Source organism: Pleurodeles waltl, chromosome 10, assembly GCF_031143425.1.
Source record: "Pleurodeles waltl isolate 20211129_DDA chromosome 10, aPleWal1.hap1.20221129, whole genome shotgun sequence".
Lineage (NCBI taxonomy): Eukaryota > Metazoa > Chordata > Amphibia > Caudata > Salamandridae > Pleurodeles > Pleurodeles waltl.
In genome coordinates, this window is record NC_090449.1 from 335,094,597 (window position 1) to 335,118,536 (window position 23,940).

The 23,940-nt window shown below is 46.8% G+C and overlaps 1 protein-coding gene across 2 annotated transcripts in view; it reads right to left on the reverse strand.

Moving 5' to 3' along the window:
* The window catches only part of LOC138261519 (cell death-inducing p53-target protein 1 homolog), a 617,762-nt gene that overhangs the window by 193,003 nt on the left and 400,819 nt on the right, over window positions 1–23,940 (reverse strand). For both annotated transcript variants that reach the window (XM_069210530.1, XM_069210529.1), the window contains one exon: window positions 22,275–22,337. In XM_069210530.1, the coding sequence (XP_069066631.1) occupies window positions 22,275–22,337 (63 nt within the window). The remainder of the gene's footprint in view (window positions 1–22,274; window positions 22,338–23,940) is intronic.

Here is a 23,940-nt window from a genome sequence, read left to right on the forward strand (position 1 = left end):
AGTGCATTTCCCATTTCAACTTAAATATTCTCCTATTGTAACTCTGTTGTAAAAATGCCTAAGGAACATTCCCATTGTTTTGTCTACTCCCAATTCCTGCATGATGAACCATACAGTATGTAAGAAAGCAGCCTCTTTCTAGCATGGTTACCCCCACTTTTAGTCTGTTTGTGAGTGTGTATCTGTAGGAAAGTAGCCTCTTTCTAGCATGGATAGCCCCACTTTTGGCCTGTTTGTGTGTGTCAGTGTGTTTTTACTGTGTCACTGGGATCCTGCTAGTCAGAACCCCAGTGCTCATAGATAAAAACCTATGGCCCATATTTATACTTTTTGACACAAACCAGCGCTGGTGCTGGTTTGCGTCAAAAATGTTACCGCCAGCTAATGCCATTCCCACACGCCATGCGGACTGGTCTGAGTAAAAAAAAATGACTCAAACCAGGCAGCGCCGGCGTAGGGGAAAATAGGGGTTGTGCGTCAGAAAATGGTGCAAGTCAGGTTTAAGGCAAAAATCATGCCTCAAACCGGACTTGCGCCATTTTTTTGACGCACAACCCCCATTGAAATGACTCCTGTCTTAGCAAAGACAGGAGTCATGCCCCATTGCCCAATGGCCATGCCCAGGGGACTTCTGTCCCCTGGGCATGGTCATTGGGCACAGTGGCATGTAGGGGTGCCCAAATTAGGCCCCCCTATGCCACTTTAAAAAAATAAAAAAAAATACTTACCTCAACTTACCTGTACTTACCTGGGATGGGTCCATGGGTGCCTCGCCAGACTACATCCTCCTCGATGACCTCAACTTCCATCTAGAACAGAACAACGACCCCAACACCACCGCCCTGCTCGACAACCTCGCCAACCTCGGCCTCAAGCAACTGGTGAACACCCCCACCCACATCGGTGGACACACGCTCGACCCCATCTTCTCCGCCAGCAAACACGTTTCCTTCAGCCACGCCTCCGCTATACACTGGACCGACCACAGTTGTGTCCACTTCACCTTCCGACGCGAGACTAGCCATCTCCGCACTCAACCCATCCCTCGTCGACAGTGGAACAAAATACCCGAAGAACAGCTTTTCTCCACGCTCATCAACAACCAACCCACCTTCTCCGCCGACCCCAACGACGCAGCCCTCAGCCGCACGAACTGGATCACCAACTGCGCAGACAACCTCGCTCCCCTCAGACGCCTTCCAAGACAGTCCAACACCAAAAAGCCTCTCTGGTTCTCTGACACCCTTAAGGAATCAAAGAAAACTTGTCGCACCCTCGAGAAAGCCTGGCGTAAGGACCACACCGCAGACAACATGACTGCCCTCAAGAACGCTACCCGCGAACACCACCACCTGATCCGCGCAGCCAAAAGGAATTTCTTCACAGACAGACTGGACAAAAACAGCCACAACAGCAGAGAACTCTTCAACATCGCAAAAGAGCTCTCCAACCCCAACGCCAATGCCAACGCCATCACGCCCTCACAAGACCTGTGCAACTCCCTCGCCACCTTCTACCATCGTAAGATCACTGACCTACACGACAGCTTCGGACACCAGACCCAGCCGACCACCACTGAACCCACACCCCCAGCCCTCACCCTCAACGCCTGGACCCACATCAACACAGAAGAGACCAAAACCACCATGAACTCAATCCACTCCGGTGCCCCCTCGGACCCCTGCCCACACTTCATCTTCAATAAAGCCGACGACATCATCGCCCCGCACCTCCAGACCATCATCAACTCCTCGTTTTCTTCTGCTCCCTTCCCCGAGAGCTGGAAACACGCTGAAGTCAACGCCCTACTGAAGAAACCTACGGCTGACCCAAGCGACCTGAAGAACTTCCGCCCCATCTCACTCCTCCCCTTCCCTGCCAAAGTCATAGAGAAGACCGCCAACAAGCAGCTTACCAACTTCCTTGAAGACAACAACCTTCTCGACTCCTCTCAATCCAGATTCCGAGCCAACCACAGCACTGAAACCGCCCTCATCTCAGTCACAGACGACATCAGAACCCTGATGGACAACGGTGAAACAGTCGCCCTCATCCTCCTCGACCTCTCGGCTGCCTTTGACACCGTCTGTCACCGCACCCTAATAACCCACCTCCGCTCCACCGGGATCCAAGGCCAGGCCCTGGAATGGATCACCTCCTTCCTCTCCAACCGCTCTCAAAGAGTCTACCTCCGACCTTTTCGCTCAGACCCCACCAAGATCATTTGCGGCGTCCCACAAGGCTCCTCGCTCAGCCCAACACTCTTCAATGTCTACATGAGCCCCCTCGCCGACATCGTACGCAAACACAGCATCATCATCACCTCCTAAGCTGACGACACTCAACTGATACTCTCCCTCACCAAGGACCCCACCAGCGCAAAGACCAACCTGCAAGATGGAATGAAGGACGTCGCAGATTGGATGAAACTCAGCCGTCTGAAACTGAACTCAGACAAAACTGAAGACCTCATCCTGGGTAACACCCCGACCGCCTGGGACGACTCCTGGTGGCCCACGGCCCTTGGCACCGCACCAACCCCCTCAGACCACGCACGCAACTTCGGCTTCATCTTGGACCCACTTCTCACCATGACCAAACAAGTCAACGCCGTTTCCTCCTCCTGCTTCCTCACCCTCCGCATGCTCCGGAAGATCTTCCGCTGGATCCCCGCCGACACCAGAAAGACCGTCACCCACACCCTCGTCACGAGCCGCCTGGACTACGGCAACACCCTTTACGCTGCGACCACCGCAAAACTCCAGAAACGTCTGCTACAAATTCAAAACGCCTCCGCCCGCCTCATCCTCGACATACCCCGCAACAGCCACATCTCCGCCCACCTGAGACACCTGCACTGGCTTCCCATCAGCAAAAGGATCACCTTCCGTCTCCTCACCCACGCACACAAAGCCCTCCACAACAAGGAACCAGAATACCTCAACCGTCGCCTCAGCTTCTACGCTCCCACCCGTCTTCTCCGCTCCACCAGCCTCGCTCTCGCCGCCGTCCCTCGCATCCGCCGCTCCACGGCGGGTGGGAGGTCCTTCTCCTACCTGGCGGCCAAGACATAGAACACCCTCCCCACCATCCTCAGGACCACCCAGGACCACTCCGCATTCCGGAGACTCCTCAAGACCTGGCTCTTCGAGCAGCAGTAACCCCTTCCCCCTAGCGCCTTGAGACCCACACGGGTGAGTGGCGCACTTTATAAATGTTAATGATTTGATTTGATCCTCCAGGGGTGGGAGTGGGTGGCAGGGGGTGTCCCTGGGGGCAGGGAAGGGCACCTCTGGACTCCTTCCATGGTCAGAGACCATGGAAGTGAACCCACAGGTCCCTTAACACCTGCCCTGACCCAGGCGTTAATAAACGGAACACATCAGGCTGTGTGCTGTTTTTTAAGGCCTGCCCCCTTCTGTGCGTCAAAATGACGATGGAGTATAAATAAGGCGCATAGGCCTTAAAGTAATTTTTTGGGTGGGAACACATACCTTGCATGTCATTAACGTAAGGCAGTTTCCCGCATCCGAAAAATGACGCACACGGAGGAATTTTGACGTCCGCGGGCTCGGGCGTCAAAGTTTAAATATGGTGCACGGTTTGCACCGAATGTGCTTCAAAATATTTGCCGCACATTCGCCGCAAACAGAGTATAAATATGCCCCTATATGTCAGTGTGTTTGCCTGTCTCACTGGGATCCTGCTAGCCAGGACCCCAGTGCTCATAGTTTGTGACCTAATGTGTATGCCTTTATAGTGCCTAACTGTGTCACTGAGGCTCTGCTAACCAGAACCTCAGTGCTTATGCTCTCTCTGCTTTTAAATTTGTCACTGTAGGCCAGTGTCTTCATTTACCAATTTCAATTGGCATACGGGACCCCCCTTATAAGTCCTTAGTATCTTATGCCTAGGTACCCATGGCATTAGGGTTCCAGGAGATCCTTATGGGCTGCAGCATTTCTTTTGCCACCCATAGGGAGCTCAGACAAACCCTTACACAAGACTGCCATTGCAGCCTGCGTGGAATAGTGCACACACTATTTTACAGCCATTTTCACTGCACTTAAGTAACTTATAAGTCACCTATATGTCTAACCTTCATTTGCTAAAGGTTAGGTGCAAAGTTACTAAGTGTGAGAGCACCCTTGCACTAGCAAAGCTATACCCACATAGTTCAGGGCCATTTCCCCGGACTCTGTGAGAGTGAGGACACCATTACACAAGTGCACTACATTTAGGTCAATATCTATATGTAGCTTCAAAATGGTAACTCGAATTTGGCCATATAACATGTCTTAGATCATGGAATTGTCCCCCATTCCAAATCTGGTATTGGGGCTCCACCATGGACCCCCAGTACTGCCAAACCAGCTCTCTGAGGCTTGCACTGCAGCTACAGCTGATGCCACCTCATAGACAGGGTTCTGCCCTCCTGGGGTCTGGGCAGCCAAATCATTTCCTCTGAGAGCAGGGTGTTACAGCCTCTCCCTTTGGAAACAGGTGTTACAGGCTGGGGAGGGGTAGCCTCCCCCAGCCTCTAGAAATGCGTTGAAGGGCACAGATGGTGCCCTCCTTGCATGAACCATTCTACACCGGCTCAGGGACCCCTTCTCCCCTGCTCTGGTGGGAAACTGGGCAAAGGAAAGGGGAGTGACCACTCCCCTGTCCATCACCACCCCAGGGGTGGTGCCCAGAGCTCCTCCAGTGTGTCCCAGATTTCAGCCATCTTGCTTTGCAAGGTGTGGGGGCACTCTGGAAGGCTCTGAGTGGCTAGTGCCAGCAGGTGACATCAGAGACCCCTCCTGATAGGTGCATACCTGATAAGGTAGCCAATCCCCCTCTCAGGACTATTTAGGGTCTCTCCTGTGGGTTCTCTTCAGATTCTGCTTGCAAGTTTCCTTCAGGAATCCTCTGCAACAACTTCAGACTCTTCTGACCTCGGATCAACTGCTGCCTGCTCCACAAAATGCTGTAACTGCAACAAAGTGTCTACAAGAGACACTTTTCTTCAGCAACCTTAGCTCCAAGTCAGAAACTGCAACAGTTTCAATGGTATGCATGCTCTGGGGACTCCCTGTCTTCATCCTACACCAGAAAGACCAAATAAATCTCCTGTGGAGTGACAAAGTCAAACCCCTGCTCCAAGCAGGCACCTTCCAAGGTGACGAGCGGTACCCTGGGCAGACATCATCAACATAGATTGTCCTGAGGTCCTGCTGATGCAATTTGGAGGATGTAAGACCTTGCCTTCCATGAGAACGACGGTACCCCTGTGTATTGTGTCTTCTTCGCATCTTGAGGCCTCTGTGCACTCCTTGCAAAATTCCTTTGTGGACAGCCTGGCCCAGGCCCCCCACACTCTACCCCGAGACGCTCAACTCGCTGAGTTCTTCTCCGGTGGTGTTGGATCTTCTTTTGTTGTGCTGCATTAACCGCATTTTGCTCCTCCTTTGAACCTGGATCCTGTGGTTTCTGGGGGTGCTGGCTGGCATCCTGAGGGCTCTCTAAAGTGATGAGAGCCCCCTCTTCCTCCTCACACATAGTTGATGCCCCCAGGTCCCCCCTTGTCCATTCAGCGCCATTTTGATGAAAAACACACTTTTGCCGTAGCCAAGGCTTGTTGGTGCCTTCCAGCATGAAATCCCATTTGCAACAATCTTCACGCCGTGGGACATCTTTTGCATTATGCAGGAACCCACTGGCATCTTCCTAGGGTGCATTTCTGCAGTCTTCGACTAACTGGGGACTCTTCTTTTGCACCCTCTTCTGGATTGGCAGGGGCTCCTGTCCTTCCTGGAACTTCTTTCAACTTCTGGGCTTGGTCCCCTTCCTTTGCAGGTCTTCAGGACCAATAATCCAGCAGTTGTTCTTTGCAGACTTGGTTGGCTGCTGCAAAATCCCCAAAACGAGGTGTAGCGTGTCCTAAGTAAACTTGCAGTACTTTACTCCTGCTTTTCTGGGCTCTGGGGTGGGGTAATTCACCTACCTTTACTGTATTCTTACTCTCCTAGCGATTCTGCACACACTACACTTGTCTAGGGAGGAATTTGTGATTCACATTCCACTTTTTTCAGTATATGGCTTGTGTTGCCCCTAGACCTATTTTCTCCCATTGCATTCTATAGGATGTCCTACTGTTTGCATTGTTCTATGAGTATTTACTTGTCCAATATTGGTGTCTAGTGTATATATTGTGTATACTACTTACCTCCAAAAGGAGTATTGTCTCTAAGATATTTTTGGTACTGTGTCCCCCAAATAAATATCTTTATTTTTGGTAACATTGAGTATTGTCTTTGCTTGTGTATAAGTACTGTGTACCTATAAGTGGTATTGCAAGAGCTTTGCATGTCTCCTAGTTCAGCATAAGCTGCTCTGCTATGGGTACCTCTACCAGCCTAAGCTGCCAGAACACTACTATTTCATTAAAAAGGGATACCTGGACCCGGTATAAGGTGTAAGTACCCAAGGTACCCACTACAAACCAGGAAAGCCTCCTACGTTGGTGATGCAGCGGTGGGATAAGTACTTGATATTGGTTTACCACTTTGTTACCTGTGTTTTTCACAAGAAAAGCTTGCTCCAATACTTAAAGCATACATAATATATACCTAGAAACAAATTTCTAACTTTCTTAAAAGTTCTTTAAACTTTGCAAAAGTTTTTACAAAGTTCTGAAAAGTTTTCTTCTTTTCTCTAAAAAGTTAGCTCTGTTATTCTACTAACTTTTTACTCACTTTCCTAAACTTTTTTTCTTTCAATATGTCTTCTATAGAAGCTTCCCCTAGAGTTGTCAAGACTACCTATGAGAATCTTAAATTTAAAAGTTTGAGGGGTCTCTGTATTGAAAGAGGTTTAGGGATTGGGAAGAACCCCAATAAGGAGTTCCTCTTAAATCTTCTCCTCCAAGATGACCAGGGACTTAGCACTGGTCCAGATCAGACAGGGGAAGAGGTAGAGGATGAGTCCAACCAGGAAATCTCAGAGGTGCAAACTGACAATCCTGGGGAGGGTATTTCCACAGATCTATCTGTCAATAAGCCTCTTAGGGCAACTGGTAGTAGGAAGGGTCCACACACAAGTAGGGCTCCCTTCACCCCTACAGACCAAGTCACTAGAGTGGCCCCTGTTAGAGATAGGTCTACCTCCGCACACTCTCATGTTACCTCTGTTTCAGAGGCATCCCACATTTCTAACCCTGAGGACCAGTCCCTAGATAGAGAACTCAGAAAGCTGAGGTTAGAGGAGGCCAGACTGAGGCTTATGCAGGAACAGTTGGCCTTAGACAGGGAATCCCTGTATGTGGAGAAAGGGAGGCAGGGTTTGGGGTTATTTCCCATGGTGGCAGCAGCAGTTTTAGAAATTCAAATGTTAGGGAACCTTCATTTGACTCTAGAAATCTGCACAAAGTTGTCCCTCCTTACAAGGATGGTAATGCCATCTACAAGTGGTTTGCTGCACTTGAGAGGGCCTGTGAAGTTCAGAGGGTCCCTCATGTACAGTGGGCTGCTATCCTTTGGTTATTCTTCTCTGGCAAAGGGAGAGACAGACTTCTTATTGTCAGAAAGGATGATGCAGATAAGTATAAAATTCTTAAAAATGCACTCTTGGATGGTCTGGACTTAACCACTGAACAGTACAGACTTAACTTCAGAGAGACCAGAAAGGAGTCATCACAGGACTGGACAGACTTTGTAGACTTTTCTGTGAAGGCCCTAGAAGGTTGGTTAAATGGCAGTAAGGTGACTGACTATGAAAGCCTATATAACTTGATTCTTAGAGGGCATATTTTTAATAATTGTGTGTCTGACTTGACTTGTTATATCAGTATCTTGTAGACTCAGATCTGACCTCTCCTTGGGAAAGAAGGCAGACAAATGGGTCAAAGCAAGGGTGAAGAGAAAGGTTCATACAGGGGGTGACAAGGATGGGAAGAAGAAGGATGGTAAGTCACATGACAAGGGTGGGACAAAGATAAAAATTCATCAGAGTCTTCATCATGCCCACAAAAATACTCTGGGGATGGTGGGTCCAAATCCTCTTCTCACAAAGATAGGAAACCTTGGTGTTATATGTGTAAAGCCAAGGCCACTGGGCAACTGACAGTCACTATCCAAAAAGAAACACCAAACCTCCCACCACCAGAACCCCAACTGCAACCACTAGTGCCCCTAGTAATAGCAGTGGTGGTGGGAAAAGCACTACTAATAGCCAATCAAAGGGGGTAGCTAGGCTGACCATTGGTGATGTAGTTGGGGTTGGTCTAGTTAGGGAGATAATTGAGGCTGTTTTACTTTCTGATGGTGGCATTGACCTAGTCACTTTAGTTGCTTGTCTCCTTAATATGGATACGTACAAGCAGCTACCCCTGATTAATGGTGTTCAGGTTGAGGCCTACAGGGACACAGGTGCCAGTGTCACCATGGTGATGGGAAAACTGGTTACCCCTGAGCTGCACCTACTTGGTCACCAGTACCAAGTGACAGACTCCCATAGCAACACTGTAAGCCACCCCATGGCTGTTGTGAATCTCGAATGTGGGGGGGTAGGGTTACTGGTCCAAAGAAAGTTGTGATAGCCACTGATTTACCTGTCTGCTAGGCAATGATTTGGAGACTTCAGCTTGGGGTGAAGTGGAGTTGGAGGCCCATACAGCAATGCTGGGCATTCCTGGGCATATCTTTGCATTTACCAGGGCTCAGGCCAAGAAGCAAAGAGGACAGGGAAACTTGGATCCTGGAATAATGGCCCAAGTACTCCCAAAAACTACTGGTAAGAAGGGCAAAACCTTGTCCACTATCCCTCCCTCCACAGATGATTCCCCTTTTGAGAAAGAGGAATTCTCTCCCTGTGCAGAACCTACTCCAGAGGAGCTGGAAGCTGATACAGCTGAGCTTTTGGGTGCAGTGGGGCCTGCCAGGGGAGAGATGAGTGTGGCACATTAAACCTGTCCCACGTTGGAGGGCCTCAGACAACAAGCTGTCAAGCAGCAAAACGGTGATGTTACTGACACACACAGAGTTTATTGGGAGAATATTCTCCTTTATACTGAAGCAAGGGACCCTAAACCTGGTGCCACCAGGAGATTGGTCATCCCCCTTCAGTAAAGGGAATTCCTCCTAACTCTGGCTGATGACAGTCCTTTAGCTGGGCATTTAGGCCAGAGTGAAACATGGGACAGACTTGATCCACTTTTTCACTGACCCTACATGTCAAAAGACAGAAAGGAGTTTTGTCGCTCCTGTGTCACCTGCCAAGCCAGTGGCAAGACTGGTGGCACCCCAAAAGGCCCCCATGATCCCACTGCCAGTGGTTGAGGTGCCCTTTGAAAGAGTAGGGGAGGGTTGATAATGTTGGCCCCCTTCACCCTCCAACAGCTTCTGGGAATAGATTTATTCTTGTGGTGGTGGACCATGCCACAAGGTACCCAGAAGCTATCCCCTTAAGTACCACTACAGATCCTGCACTGGCAAAGGCCCTCCTGGGAATCTTTTCCAGGATGGACTTTCCTAAGGAAGTGGTGTCAGGTAGAGGTAGTAACTTCATGTCTGCATACGTAAAAGCAATGTGGAAGGAGTGTGGTGTTACCTACAAGTTCACCACCCCTTATCATCCACAAATTAATGGACTGCTTGAGAGGTTTAATAAAACTCTCAAAGGCATGATTATGGGACTCTCGGGAAAACTCAGAAGGAGATGAGATGTCCTGTTGCCATGCCTCCTTTTCGCCTACAGGGAGGTACCCCAAAACGGAGTGGTCTGCAGCCACTTTCAACTCCTATTTGGTCACCCTGTTAGGGGACCCCTTGCTCTTGTTAAGGAGGGTTGGGAACAACCTTTAAATGCTCCAAAACAAGACATTTTGGGCTATGTACTTGGCCTGAGAAGTAGAATGGCTGAGTACATGAAAAAGGACACTAAAAACCTTCAGGCCAGTCAAGAGCTCCAAAGGCAATGGTTTGACCAGAAGGCTGTCAGGACAGAGTACCACCCAGGACAGAAGGTGTGGGTATTGGAGCCTGTGGCCCCAAAAGCACTCCAGGACAAATGGAGTGGACCCCATCTAATTGTAGAGAAGAAAGGTGAGGTCCCCTACTTGGTAGACCTGGGCACTGCCAGAAGCCCCCTAAGGGAGCTTCATGTCAATCGCCTAAAGCCTTACTATGACAAGGCTGGCTGAACCCTGCTCATGGCTACAGATGAGGGACAGGAAGAAGAGAGTGGCATTCTCCCTGATCTCTTCTCCAACACTGAAGTTGATGGCTTAGTAGAAGGAGTGGTTCTGGCAGACTGCCTTACTGCTGAGCAGAAGGAAGAATGTAAAATTATCCTTGATCAGTTTTCTGAACTCTTCTCCCTCAGACCCAGTACAACTAATTGGTGTGAACATACAATTGACACTGGAGACAGTTTACCTGTCAAAATTAAAATTTACAGGCAACCTGACTATGTCAGAGATTGCATAAAAGCTGAAGTTCAGAAAATGTTAGATCTTGGAGTTATTGAGGCTTCTGATAGCCCCGGGGCCAGCCCAGTGCTGCTTGTCCCCAAACCGCACAGCAAAGAAGAAAAGAGAGAAATACGTTTTTGTGTGGACTATAGGGGTCTCAATACAGTAACCAAAACATATGCTCACCGTATATCCAGGGCAGATGAGCTAATAGATACACTGGCATCTTCCAAGTATCTAAGCACTTTTGACTTGACTGCAGGGTACTGGCAGATAAAAATGTCAGAAGATCCTAAAGCAAAAACAAAATTTTCTACCATAGGAGGCCATTAAAAATTCACAGTTATGCCCTTTGGTTTGAAAAATGCACCTGACACTTTTCAAAGGCTGGTGAATACTGTCCTCCAAGGTTTGGAAGCTTTTAGTGCAACATATTTGGATGATATTGTTGTCTTTAGCTCCACCTGGGATGATCACATGGTCCATCTATGGAACATTTTAGAGGCCCTGCAAAAGGCGTGCCTAACTGTCAAGCCTTCAAAGTGTCAGATAGGGCAGGGGAAAGTGGTTTATCTGGGCCACCTGGTAGGTGGAGAACAGATTGCACCACTACAGGGGAAGATTCAGACCATTATGGACTGGGCTCCCCCTACTACTCAGACCTAGGTCAGAGCCTTCTTATGTCTCAGTGGGTATTACAGGTTGTTCATTAAGAACTATGGCTCCATTGCATTACCTCTCAATGACATCACCAGTAAGAAAATGCCTAAAAAGGTATTGTGGACAGCTAGCTGTCAGAAAGCTTTTGAGGAGCTTAAGCAGGCAATGTGCTCTGCACCTGTCTTGAAGAGCCCAAACTACTCCAAAAAATTAATTGATCAAACAGATACGTCTGAATTACGGGTAGGGGCTGTACTTTCACAACTGAATTCAGAAGGACAGGATAAACCTGTTGCTTTCATTAGCAGGAGGTTGACCCCTAGAGAAAAGCATTGGTCTGCCATAGAGAGAGAGGTCTTTGCTGTGGTTTGGGCACTGAAGAAGCTGAGACCCTACTTGTTTGAGACTCACTTCATTGTTCAGACTGACCCCAACCCTCTATTATGGCTTAAACAAATGAAAGGTGAAAACCCTAAATTGTTGAGGTGGTCCATTTCCCTACAGGGAATGGACTTTACAGTGGAACATAGACCTGGGAGTACCCACTCCAATGCAGATGGACTCTCCAGATATTTCCACTAAGACAATGAAGACTCATCTGGGCAAGGTTAGCCTTATTGTCCCTCATTTGAAGGGGGGTTGTGTAGGAAATTACCATCTTCTTTGGCACGTTACCCCCATTTTTACCTGTATGTCAGTATGTTTTTGCCTGTCTCACTGGGATCCTGCTGTTCAGGACCTCAGTGCTCACGGTTTATGGCCTAATGTGTATGTCTGTATAGTGCTTAACTGTGTCACTGAGGCTCTACTAATCAGAACCTCAGAGCTTATGCTCTCTCTGCTTTTACATTTGTCACTGTAGGACAGTGACTTCATTTACCAATTTCAATTGGCACACTGGACCCCCCCTTATAAGTCCCTAGTATATGGTACCTAGGTACCCAGGGCATTGGGGTTCCAGGAGATCCTTATGGGCTGCAACATTTATTTTGACACCCATAAGAAGCTCAGACAAACCCTTCCACAGGCATGCCATTGCAGCCTGCATGAAATAGTGCACACACTATTTCACAGCCATTTTCACTGCACTTAAGTAACTTATAAGTCACATACATGTCTAACCTTCACTTTCTGAATGTAAGGTGCAAAGTTACTAAGTGTGAAGGTACCCTTGCACTACCAAAGCTGCCCCCCTATAGTTCAGGGCCATTTCCCGGACCTTGTGAGTGCAGGGACGACATTACACGGGTGCTTTACCTATTGGTCAATACCTATATGTAGCTTGAAAAAACAGAAAGGGGGCACTCTGCTCACACTCCAGCATACAGTCAGCCCCAGTGCATCATGGTAATTTCAGTACAAGTTCATTTTTTATCCATAAAGTAAAATAAAGTTTTTCACCTTAGTAGGTGCAGCAAGGGCTGTAAATCTCTGGACACGTGTTTCTGGGTAAGCCCTTCATCAGCAGAGAGCAGCTTTGTCTGTGGGGATGCTGGAAATGCTGCCAAAAGTACTCTCATGTTTGTGTACCACTCACTGGCACGCAGGTGCTTCAACCATAGCTCGTCAGCTCGTTGGCTCAAGGGAGCCTTCTTAAACGGAAAAACCAGAAAGGGAGCACCCTGCTCACACTCCAGCATGCAGTCGGCCCCAGTGCATCATGGTAAATGCAGTACAAGTTTTTTTTATTTATCCATAAAGTAAAGTTTTTCACCTTAGTAGGTGCAGCAAGTGTTGTAAATCTCTGGACACGTGTTTCTGGGTAAGCCCTTCATCAGCAGAGAGCAGCTTTGTCTGTGGGGTTGCTGGAAATGCTGCAAAAAGTCCTCTCAGGTTTGTGAACCACTCATTGGCACGCAGGTGCTTCAACCATAGCTCTTCAGCTCGTTGGCTCAAGGGAACCTTCTTAAACAGAAAAACCAGAAAGGGAGCACCCTGCTCACACTCCAGCATGCAGTCAGCCCCAGTGCATCATGGTAAATGCAGTACAAGTTTGTTTTTTATCCTTAAAGTAAATTAACATTTTTCTCCTTAGTAGGTGCCGCAAGTGCTGTAAATTTCTGGACACGTGTTTCTGGGTCAGCATTCATCAGCAGAGAGCAGCTTTGTGTGTGGGGTTGCTGGAAATGCTGCCAAACATCCCCTCAGGTTTCTGTACCACTCACTGGCATGCAGGTGCTTCAACCAGAGTTCGTCAGCTCGTTGGCTCAAGGGAGCCTTCTTAAATGGAAAAACCAGAAAGGGTGCCCCCTGCTCACACTCCAGCATACAAACAGCCCCAGTGCATCATGATAACTGCAGTACAAAGTTCGTTTTTATTCATAAAGTAAACTAAAGTTTTTCACGTTAGTAGGTGCAGCAAGTGCTGTAAATCTCTGGACACCTGTTTCTGGGTAAGCCCTTCATCAGCAGAGAGCAGCTTTGTCTGTGGGGTTGCTGGAAATGCTGCCAAAAGTCCTCTCATGTTTGTGTACCACTCACTGGCACGCAGGTGCTTCAACCATAGCTCGTCAGTTCGTTGGCTCAAGGGAGCCTTCTTAAACAGAAAAACCAGAAAGGGAGCACCCTGCTCACACTCCAGCATGCAGTCAGCCCCAGTGCACCACGGTAAATGCAGTACAAGTTTGTTTTTTATCCTTAAAGTAAATTAACATTTTTCTCCTTAGTAGGTGCAGCAAGTACTGTAAATTTCTGGACACGTGTTTCTGGGTAAGCCCTTCATCAGCAGAGAGCAGCTTTGTCTGTGGAGTTTCTGGAAATGCTGCCAAAAGTCCTCTCAGGTTTGTGTACCACTCACTGGCACGCAGGTGCTTCAATTGTTGAGGTGGTCCATTTCCCTACAGGGAATGGACTTTACAGTGGAACATAGACCTGGGAGTACCCACTCCAATGCAGATGGACTCTCCAGATATTTCCACTAAGACAATGAAGACTCATCTGGGCAAGGTTAGCCTTATTGTCCCTCATTTGAAGGGGGGTTGTGTAGGAAAGTACCATCTTCCTTGGCATGTTACCCCCATTTTTACCTGTATGTCAGTATGTTTTTGCCTGTCTCACTGGGATCCTGCTGGTCAGTACCCCAGTGTTCACAGTTTATGGCCTAATGTGTATGTCTGTATAGTGCTTAACTGTGTCACTGAGGCTCTGCTAATCAGAACCTCAGAGCTTATGCTCTCTCTGCTTTTACATTTGTCACTGTAGGCCAGTGACTTCATTTACCAATTTCAATTGGCACACTGGACCCACCCTTATAAGTCCCTAGTATATGGTACCTAGGTAACCAGGGCATTGGGGTTCCAGGAGATCCTTATGGGCTGCAGCATTTCTTTTGACATCCATAAGGAGCTCAGACAAACCCTTCCACATGCCTGCCATTGCAGCCTGCGTGAAATAGTGCACACACTATTTCACAGCCATTTTCACTGCACTTAAGTAACTTATAAGTCACCTATATGTCTAACCTTCACTTGTTGAATGTAAGGTGCAAAGTTACTAAGTGTGAAGGCACCCTTGCACTACCAAAGCTGCCCCCATATAGTTCAGGGCCATTTCCCGGACCTTGTGAGTGCAGGGACGACATTACACGGGTTCATTACATATTGGTCAATACCTATATGTAGCTTGAAAAAACAGAAAGGGGGCACTCTGCTCACACTCCAGCATACAGTCAGTGTCACGACTCACGTGCTGCTTGCGCCTGGAATTTGCAGATCTGGTGGCGTGAATCTTCAATGTTCGGCTTTGGCCCAAAAAGGGGCGACTCTTTCTGGTAGCCACGGTGCTGTAGGCAATGGAGACACCAAGAACAGACCGTGCCCTTCAGAAAGTAGCGCCAGAGGGAAAAACCCCTTCCAAGGGGAAAAACCTCCAAACAGGAAAAGTCCTGGAGAAAAACAAGAACAACAAACAGGAATCCAAAAGGAGCAAAAAATCAGAAAATACAGAATGCTGAGTCCAAAACCAAAAGGCAAGGAAATCAGGAGCGAAGACACCAACTGAGCAGAAAGTGTTGCAGCGCAAGGAAAGAGAAAAAACACAGCCCTTATATACCAACAAACAGGAAGTGACCCACAGGAAGTAAAAGGACACCATCTTAGATAGGGAAACAATATATAGAACAGAATAGTAGAGGAACCATAGAGAATAGGGAACAAGGAATGCTGGGAAAGCACAGGAATCTGGGAAGGAGGAAAAGACATAAAGAAAGGCACACAACAGACTGCAAACAGAAGAAAGGACAAAGAAACGAAGAAAAACAGGTAAGAGGGTTCAGAGACCCCTGGGACAGTGAAAGGCAGAAGGAAGAACGAGGCCCCAAGCAAATCTGGGGCCTCGAAACGCGCAGGAGAGGCTGGGGGCGCGCCGCGTCTTAATAACGCGGTGCGCGGCCCGAGCCGAACGCCCGGTCGAAGTCGAGCTCTCGGCTCGCGCCGCACCGCGCGGCGCGACAGTAGGTCCCCCTCCCGAAGGCCCAGGTTTAAGAGGGAATAAACAGTGAAAGCGTTGAGTCAGGAGAGGAGCGTGAACGGAAGAGGCATCTTCCCATGAACATTCACTGAGAGGATAACCCTTCCAATGAATCAGATACTGAAGTCGTTTATGAAAAAGACGAGAGTCACAGATTTCCTGCACTTCATATTCAGGAGCATCATTCACAAGGACAGGAGGTGGACAAGGAAACTGACGTGAGTAAGGATCAGGCACATAAGGTTTAAGCTGAGAAACATGAAAAACCGGATGGATCTTCCATGTATGGGGTAAGTGAAGACGGACAGTGACAGGATTGACCAACTGGAGAATACGGAAAGGCCCATAGTAACGAGGTGTGAACTTGTTTTGAGAGAGACGTGAGGGCAAGAATTTGGAGGAGAGCCAGACTTTATCTTGCAGATGATAATTTGGATTGGTTGTACGTCTCTTGTCTGCAGCCTTCTTCATATACCTCTTGGTATGTAACAAATTAGATCGAATTAGTTTATGGAGTTGGAGAAGGCGTTTGGAGAAATAGTTAATAGCAGGTAGAGGAGAGTTGGATTGTGGAGAAGTAGGGAAAGAGGTAGGATGAAAACCATAGGAACAGAAAAAGGGAGTGACCTTGGAGGCACTATGGACTGAGTTATTGTAGGAAAATTCAGCTAAAGAGAGGTAAGTGCTCCAGTTACTTTGGGTAGAATTGCAAAAGCATCGAAGATATTGCTCTAGTCCTTGGTTCAGACGCTCAGTCTGTCCGTTGGTCTGAGGATGGAACCCTGAAGACAGGGCTCTATTCATATTCAGTGTTTTACAAAAATGCTTCCAAAATCGGGAGATGTACTGAGGTTCTCTATCAGAGATTATGGTATGTGGAAGTCCATGGAGACGGAAGACATGATCTATGAATATTTGACCTAGTTCTTGGGAAGTAGGCAGCTTTTTTAGGCCAGTGAAATGAGCCATCTTTGTGAAAGAATCCACTGTGACCATGATAACCCGGTTTCCGGCTGATGGTGGGAGCGAACACATAAAATCAGTAGAGATAGTATGCCATGGGGCTGATGGAACAGGCAAAGGTTGTAGTAATCCTGCCGGTCTGGTGTGAGGTATTTTGACTTGGGCACATATGGGACAGGCCTGAACGTATCTTTCCACATCCAGTTTCCAGGTAGGCCACCAAAAAAATCGTGAAAGTAATTCTTGTGTGGCTTTGATGCCTCTGTGACCAGCTACAGGGGAATCAAGGCACATTTGTAATGCTTTCTTTTGCACCTTGTTTGTAGGGAGGAATATCAGGTCTTGGTAATAAAAATATCCTTGTTTCTTGTACAATAATGGTCTTAGTTCTTCTATGTCATGGTCCGATTGGTTGGCGTATTCTTGTTGTACTTCTTCCAAGAAAGACTGAGCCACTCCAATGATCTTACTGGGTTCTAGAAGATACTGGGATGAGGAAGGAGAACACTCTGGATATCGGCGAGACAGAGCATCAGCCAGAATGTTTTGGGATCCTGGAATATATGTAATATAAAAATCGTACTGACTGAAGAAAAAGGCCCAGCGGGCCTGACGACTATTCTGGCATACAAAATTTCTTAAACATTGTAAATTACGGTGGTCTGTCCTCACCTCAAATGGTTCCTTGGAACCCATCAGAAACTGCCTCCACTCAAGGCAGGCTGTTTTCAGAGCCAATAATTCCCTTTCAAGTACGGAATAATGTTGTTCAGCTGTGGAAAGGATATGAGACAAATAGAAAACAGGATGTTCAAGGCCATCATCCTCTTGTCGTTGGAGTAAGACGGCTCCGATGGCTCTCTCAGAAGCATCAGTTACTACTATAAATTGCTTGGTGGTATCTGGATGTCTTAAGATGGGGGCTTGGGTGAAGGCTCTCTTTAAGCTTTGAAAGGCTGCTTCAGCAGCCTCAGTCCAGACAAATCCCTTCTTTAAATTGTCCTTCTTTAAGGTGTGAGTTATGTGGCTAGTCTGACTGGCAAAGTCTAGAATGAATTGTCGATAGAAGTTTGCTAAACCTAGGAAACATTGTGTTTCTTTTATGGTAGAAGGAGAAGGCCACTCTAGGATAGCTTGTACCTTTTCTTGGTCCATAGCTATGCCGGTGGGACTTAAATGATAGCCCAGATATTTGACTTCCGTTATGTCGAACTCACATTTCTCTGGTTTGCAAAATAGTTGGTGATCACGAAGTCTTTGAAGAACTTGTTTCACATGGGAAGTATGGAGTTCAGGATTTCTAGAATAAATAAGAATGTCATCTAGGTAGATCACGACTGTCTGATTAAGTAGGTCTGAAAACACTGAGTCCATAAATCTCTGGAAGATTGCCGGGGCGTTAGTAAGACCAAACGGCATAACCCTATATTCAAAATGGCCAAATGGGGTCCTGAATGCTGTCTTCCATTCGTCGCCTTCTCTTATGCGTAAAAGGTGGTAGGCTCCTCGTAAATCCAATTTAGTAAAACGTTGAGCCCCTCTGATTGCTTCCAGTATGTCCCTGATGAGAGGCAAAGGATAACGATCTTTAATGGTGATTTTATTCAGACCTCGAAAATCCAGGCACGGACGAAGATCCTTAGTCTTCTTGGGCACAAAAAAGAGAGGGGCCCCAGCCGGAGACGACAATGGAACAATAAGACCACTCTGTATATTTTCGTCCAGATACTCCTTTAGAACTTCCCTTTCGGGTTCCGTGAGGGAGTACATCCTCCCAAAAGGAACAATTGTGCCGGGTTCTAATGGAATTGCACAATCATATTCTCGATGTGGAGGTAGCACAGGTTTTGACGGTTTTTGGAAAATATCCTGAAACTCCAAATAGTGGTCTGGGACCCCTTGGACCGTATTAATGGACATACCAGTGGCACCTTCAGTAGCTAAGGATCTTTTCGGAGACCAATACTTGTCGGAAGTAAAACAGTTCTCGTGACAAAATTGCGAAGACAAAGAGACTGTCCGGGTAACCCAATTTATATATGGGTTATGTCTAATGAGCCACGGAATCCCAAGAATGATGGTATGGTTAGGGGACGTAATAAGATCGAAGGAGATGTGTTCTTGATGGTTTCCCACCTGTAGACTTAACATCAGGGTAGTGGTGTCTACAGGACCAGAGGATATCAAAGATCCATCCACAGTGTGTACCTGTTCGAGTACTTCTTTTGCTTGAGTAGGAACTAGGTTAGCAGCAGCCCATGTCTTGTCCATATATATACCACTAGCACCACAGTCTAGTAATGCCATAGTCTTTTCTTGACGACCGTCAGGAAGTTGTAACAGGACAGGAAAGATGAACAAGGCAGTTGTATTGTCATTAAAGGAGCTGATGGAAGGTATAGCTGTAGATCCCGTCCCCTCCCTTCTTACAGGGGACGGGAGGTGGCGTTTCCCGAAGGTCTGGACGGACGTACTGGACAGGTACGGAGTATGTGACCAGCAGAACCACAATACAGGCACAACCCTCTCTTGCGTCTGTCTTCTCGTTCACTAGCAGAGAGCGGACCTCGGGTAGTATCCACCTGCATGGGTTCCCCTTCGATGTCTCTAGCAGGAGTGCGAGGTTCCTCGGAACGCTGTAGGTATGCACGGGAGCTACTTGGTTGGGTAAACCCTCTACTCCTTTTCTTTTCCGATCTCCGTTCCTGAAGACGATATTCGATGGACAGTGCTTGATCCATCAGGCCACGAAGATCTTCCGCTCTGGTAGAATGCACTAGTTCATCCTTTATTTCTTCTTTGAGTCCTCTACGAAATAATGTTACCAGAGTACGTTCCACCCAAGTGGTCTCTGCCGCCAGCTGACGAAAACGGGTTATATATTGCAGGACGTCTTGGGAGCCTTGTTGGATGTCGCACAAGGCTTCTTCAGCGGAGGCTTCCAATCCAGGACGGCCAAACATTTGTTTGAAGCGACTCACAAAGGCGGAATAGTCTGACAATACAGGGTCGTCGGAGGACACCATCGGGGTTGCCCAGGCCAAGGCTGGGCCGGATAAGGCACTGATAAGATAACCCACCTTGGTCCTGTCGTGGGAGAATTGAGTAGGTCGGAAGGCGAAATACACCGTTAAAGCATCCAAGAACTCGCGAAGCTTGGTTGGTTCACCAGAGAAACAAGGGGTAGAAGCGGAGATTGTCGGAACATCACTGGTGCGGAGGGCCAAAGCCTGTCGTAACGCAGCATTTTCATTACGTAGTTGTTGCAACTCCTGGGCTTGTTGCTGAATCGTGGTTAACAGAGATTGCTCCGGATCTGCAGCAGCCGCCACTGTATTATCCATGGTGTTTGAGGACGTCGGAATGGTTAGGCGCTGCAATCTGTCACGACTCACGTGCTGCTTGCGCCTGGAATTTGCAGATCTGGTGGCGTGAATCTTCAATGTTCGGCTTTGGCCCAAAAAGGGGCGACTCTTTCTGGTAGCCACGGTGCTGTAGGCAATGGAGACACCAAGAACAGACCGTGCCCTTCAGAAAGTAGCGCCAGAGGGAAAAACCCCTTCCAAGGGGAAAAACCTCCAAACAGGAAAAGTCCTGGAGAAAAACAAGAACAACAAACAGGAATCCAAAAGGAGCAAAAAATCAGAAAATACAGAATGCTGAGTCCAAAACCAAAAGGCAAGGAAATCAGGAGCGAAGACACCAACTGAGCAGAAAGTGTTGCAGCGCAAGGAAAGAGAAAAAACACAGCCCTTATATACCAACAAACAGGAAGTGACCCACAGGAAGTAAAAGGACACCATCTTAGATAGGGAAACAATATATAGAACAGAATAGTAGAGGAACCATAGAGAATAGGGAACAAGGAATGCTGGGAAAGCACAGGAATCTGGGAAGGAGGAAAAGACATAAAGAAAGGCACACAACAGACTGCAAACAGAAGAAAGGACAAAGAAACGAAGAAAAACAGGTAAGAGGGTTCAGAGACCCCTGGGACAGTGAAAGGCAGAAGGAAGAACGAGGCCCCAAGCAAATCTGGGGCCTCGAAACGCGCAGGAGAGGCTGGGGGCGCGCCGCGTCTTAATAACGCGGTGCGCGGCCCGAGCCGAACGCCCGGTCGAAGTCGAGCTCTCGGCTCGCGCCGCACCACGCGGCGCGACAGTCAGTCCCAGTGCATCATGGTAATTGCAGTACAAGTTAATTTTGTATCCATAAAGTAAAATAAAGTTTTTCACCTTAGTAGGTGCAGCAAGTGCTGTAAATCTCTGGACATGTGTTTCTGGGTAAGCCCTTCATCAGCAGAGAGCAGCTTTGTCTGTGGGGATGCTGGAAATGCTGCCAAAAGTCCCCTCAGGTTTCTGTACCACTCACTGGCATGCAGGTGCTTCAAACAGAGCTCGTCAGCTTGTTGGCTCAAGGGAGCCTTCTTAAACAGAAAAAACAGAAAGGGAGCACCCTGCTCACACTCCAGCATGCAGTCAGCCCCAGTGCATCATGGTAAATGCAGTACAAGTTTGTGTTTTCTATCCATAAAGTAAAGTTTTTCACCTTAGTAGGTGCAGCAAGTGCTGTAAATCTCTGGACACGTGTTTCTGGGTAAGCCCTTCGTCAGCAGAGAGCAGCTTTGTCTATGGGGTTGCTGGAAATGCTACCAAAAGTCCTCTCAGGTTTGTATACCACTCACTGGCACGCAGGTGCTCCAACCAGAGTTCGTCAGCTCGTTGGCTCAAGGAAGCCTTCTTAACTTAAACAGAAAAAACAGAAAAGGAGCACCCTGCTCACACTCCAGCATGCAGTCAGCCCCAGTGCATCATGGTAAATGCAGTACAAGTTTGTTTTTTATCCTTAAAGTAAATTAATGTTTTTCACCCTAGTAGGTGCTGCAAGTGCTATAAATCTCTGGACACATGTTTCTGGATAAGCCCTTCATCAGCAGAGAGCAGCTTTGTCTGTGGGGTTGCTGGAAATGCTGCCAAAAGTCCCCTCAGGTTTCTGTACCACTCACTGGCAGGCAGGTGCTTCAACCAGAGCTCGTCAGCTCGTTGGCTCAAGGGAGCCTTCTTAAACAGAAAAACCAGAAAGGGAGCACCCTGCTCACACCAGCATACAGTCACCCAAAAAGCTGCCAGCAGCTTTGCCAAGCCACAGAAAATCTTGTTACAATGACAATACCATGTAATAAATCAATGTGCATGCCTCCAACTGAAGTCACATACAAATAGTGGGTCTGCAGCGATGAACAGAGCTCCTAGGCAAAGTCTCATGGCACAGTATGCTTTTTCTCTTGTAACTCATGCCAGGTGAGCACATGAGCAGGATAGCAAATCATACACCGCTACACTTTTACCTTTAGGATTGCTTAAGCAGACCGCAATAAGAACTTAAAAAAAAAAATAAACAAGTGATGATTACCTCAACAAACATAGAAGGACAGTAAATGAAACAGTAAGTGGAAGGTGTGGGAGAGGTTCTTAAACACAATCCAATAGAAAATGGTGTAACAAAGAGCGTATTAGTAATTACTATAGGAAGCAGAACGACCTCAAATGTAAGCACTGTGAGGTGGAGGGCCAGATGTGTGGGTAATGAAGCACCATTGCCCATTCCTATGGTGAAAACTCTGACTGGTTCAATAGTCATGCACAAACAATTCCCTGTGATTGCTGGCTGAAAGGAAATTCACAAAATAGTAAATACCTTAAAATTTAAAGTAATTATTTTTTTAGATTACCTGGTTGTGGTAGCCCCGATGGAGGAGGCTGGAGCGGGGGAGGATGTGGTTGGGGAGAATATCCTGCAGATAATTGAAAGAATTAAATGAAGGAAATACCGAGTCAATTTACGAGGTATGAGTGTCATTTGTCAATAATGAGGAGCTAAGACAAGTGAAGTTTTTTGATACTATTATATCACTCTTGCACAAAAAATCTTTTAGATTAAATGGAACGTGGGCCATTGAAAAAAAACTCACTTGAAGTCACTTTAACATCTAGGCCCATATTTATACTTTTTTAGCACCGCATTTGTGTAGTTTTTTTACACTAAAAAAGGGGCAAACTTACAAAATACAATTGTATTTTGTACGTTTCCGCCGATTTTGTGTAAAAAAACTACGCAAATGTGACGCTAAAAAAGTATAAATATGGGCCTTAATTCCAAATTTACAATATAGGAAGCACAGAACTGGATTAGCATTATTCATTGTTTATCTTTTTATTGGGGAAATGCAGAAAACAACCAGAAAAGGTATTCTGGCAAAATCAGATAAACACATTGAAAATGATGTATGCAATCAAAAGAAAATTAAGTACAATATATTATAAAACATAAACAATAATATAGCCATAATGAGGTTGGGTCTTAATTGCACATGTCTGTGCTTTCTCAGTTGTGACCGATGTCTTCTTCTCCACAATGTATCAATATATATTCTTGTATGATGAGCAATTGTTGAATACAAAGATTTACAAAAAAACATAATATAGCCATTGTCAAATTAGGATCCTTATTGAAAATCGCCCCGTAGTTTATCATATAGAGGTTGCCAATGGTTGTGGCAGGTCACAGCATAGTCCACTCTATTGATTTTTGTCAATTTATCTAACCATTGTCCAAATGTGGGTGGAGCAGACATCATTCAATACAGGGTTATAACGGAGAGCAAAGAAAACATGATTTGTCTATAGTTTGTAAACAAATATATTGTTTTAGCAGAAGGCACAAGCTGAACTCAAAATTTTAAGTTTAGAAAACTAAATACATCACCCCAAATTTTGGGAGGACTTTCAAAGACTCATTCTCCCAATCCCCTGTGAAATTAAGATTACATCATGCAAGCAGTAGAAAAACAGAGAAGAACATTTGTTACATTTTGGAGGAGTATAGTGCAGCCTAAAATTACTAACAAATGACACACAAAGATAATTGCAACTATGTTGTGAAATATAAATTGGATTATTATTTTAAACCAATCTGTATTATTGAAGTTATCCTGGATGAATTTAGGAATTTTGTATTTATATAGGACATTTAGGAACAAGGATCTACAGACAATTTCTTATACAAATATCCACTTCTCAGATTTACTAGTCGGGTCGTATTAAGTGGGTTAACCATGCTTTATGTTTATGTAATCTGAGATACAGTGAGGGGGCATGACCTGCATGGATCCAAGATAGCCACAGAGATGGAGATCTCCGGGAGCTGGGACCCTGCTCTCCATTATCCTCAACAAGGGGTCTACAAAATCTGTCACCTCCTTGCACTGAGTCTCCTGTGGGTTGCCCCTCATGACATGGCGAGTAGAAATAAGTTGGACAGTAATCCTCTGCTGTGAAATGAGGCTATGATCAGCTCGTAAATGAAGCAAAATGGCAGCTGTCATAGAGAAGGTAACT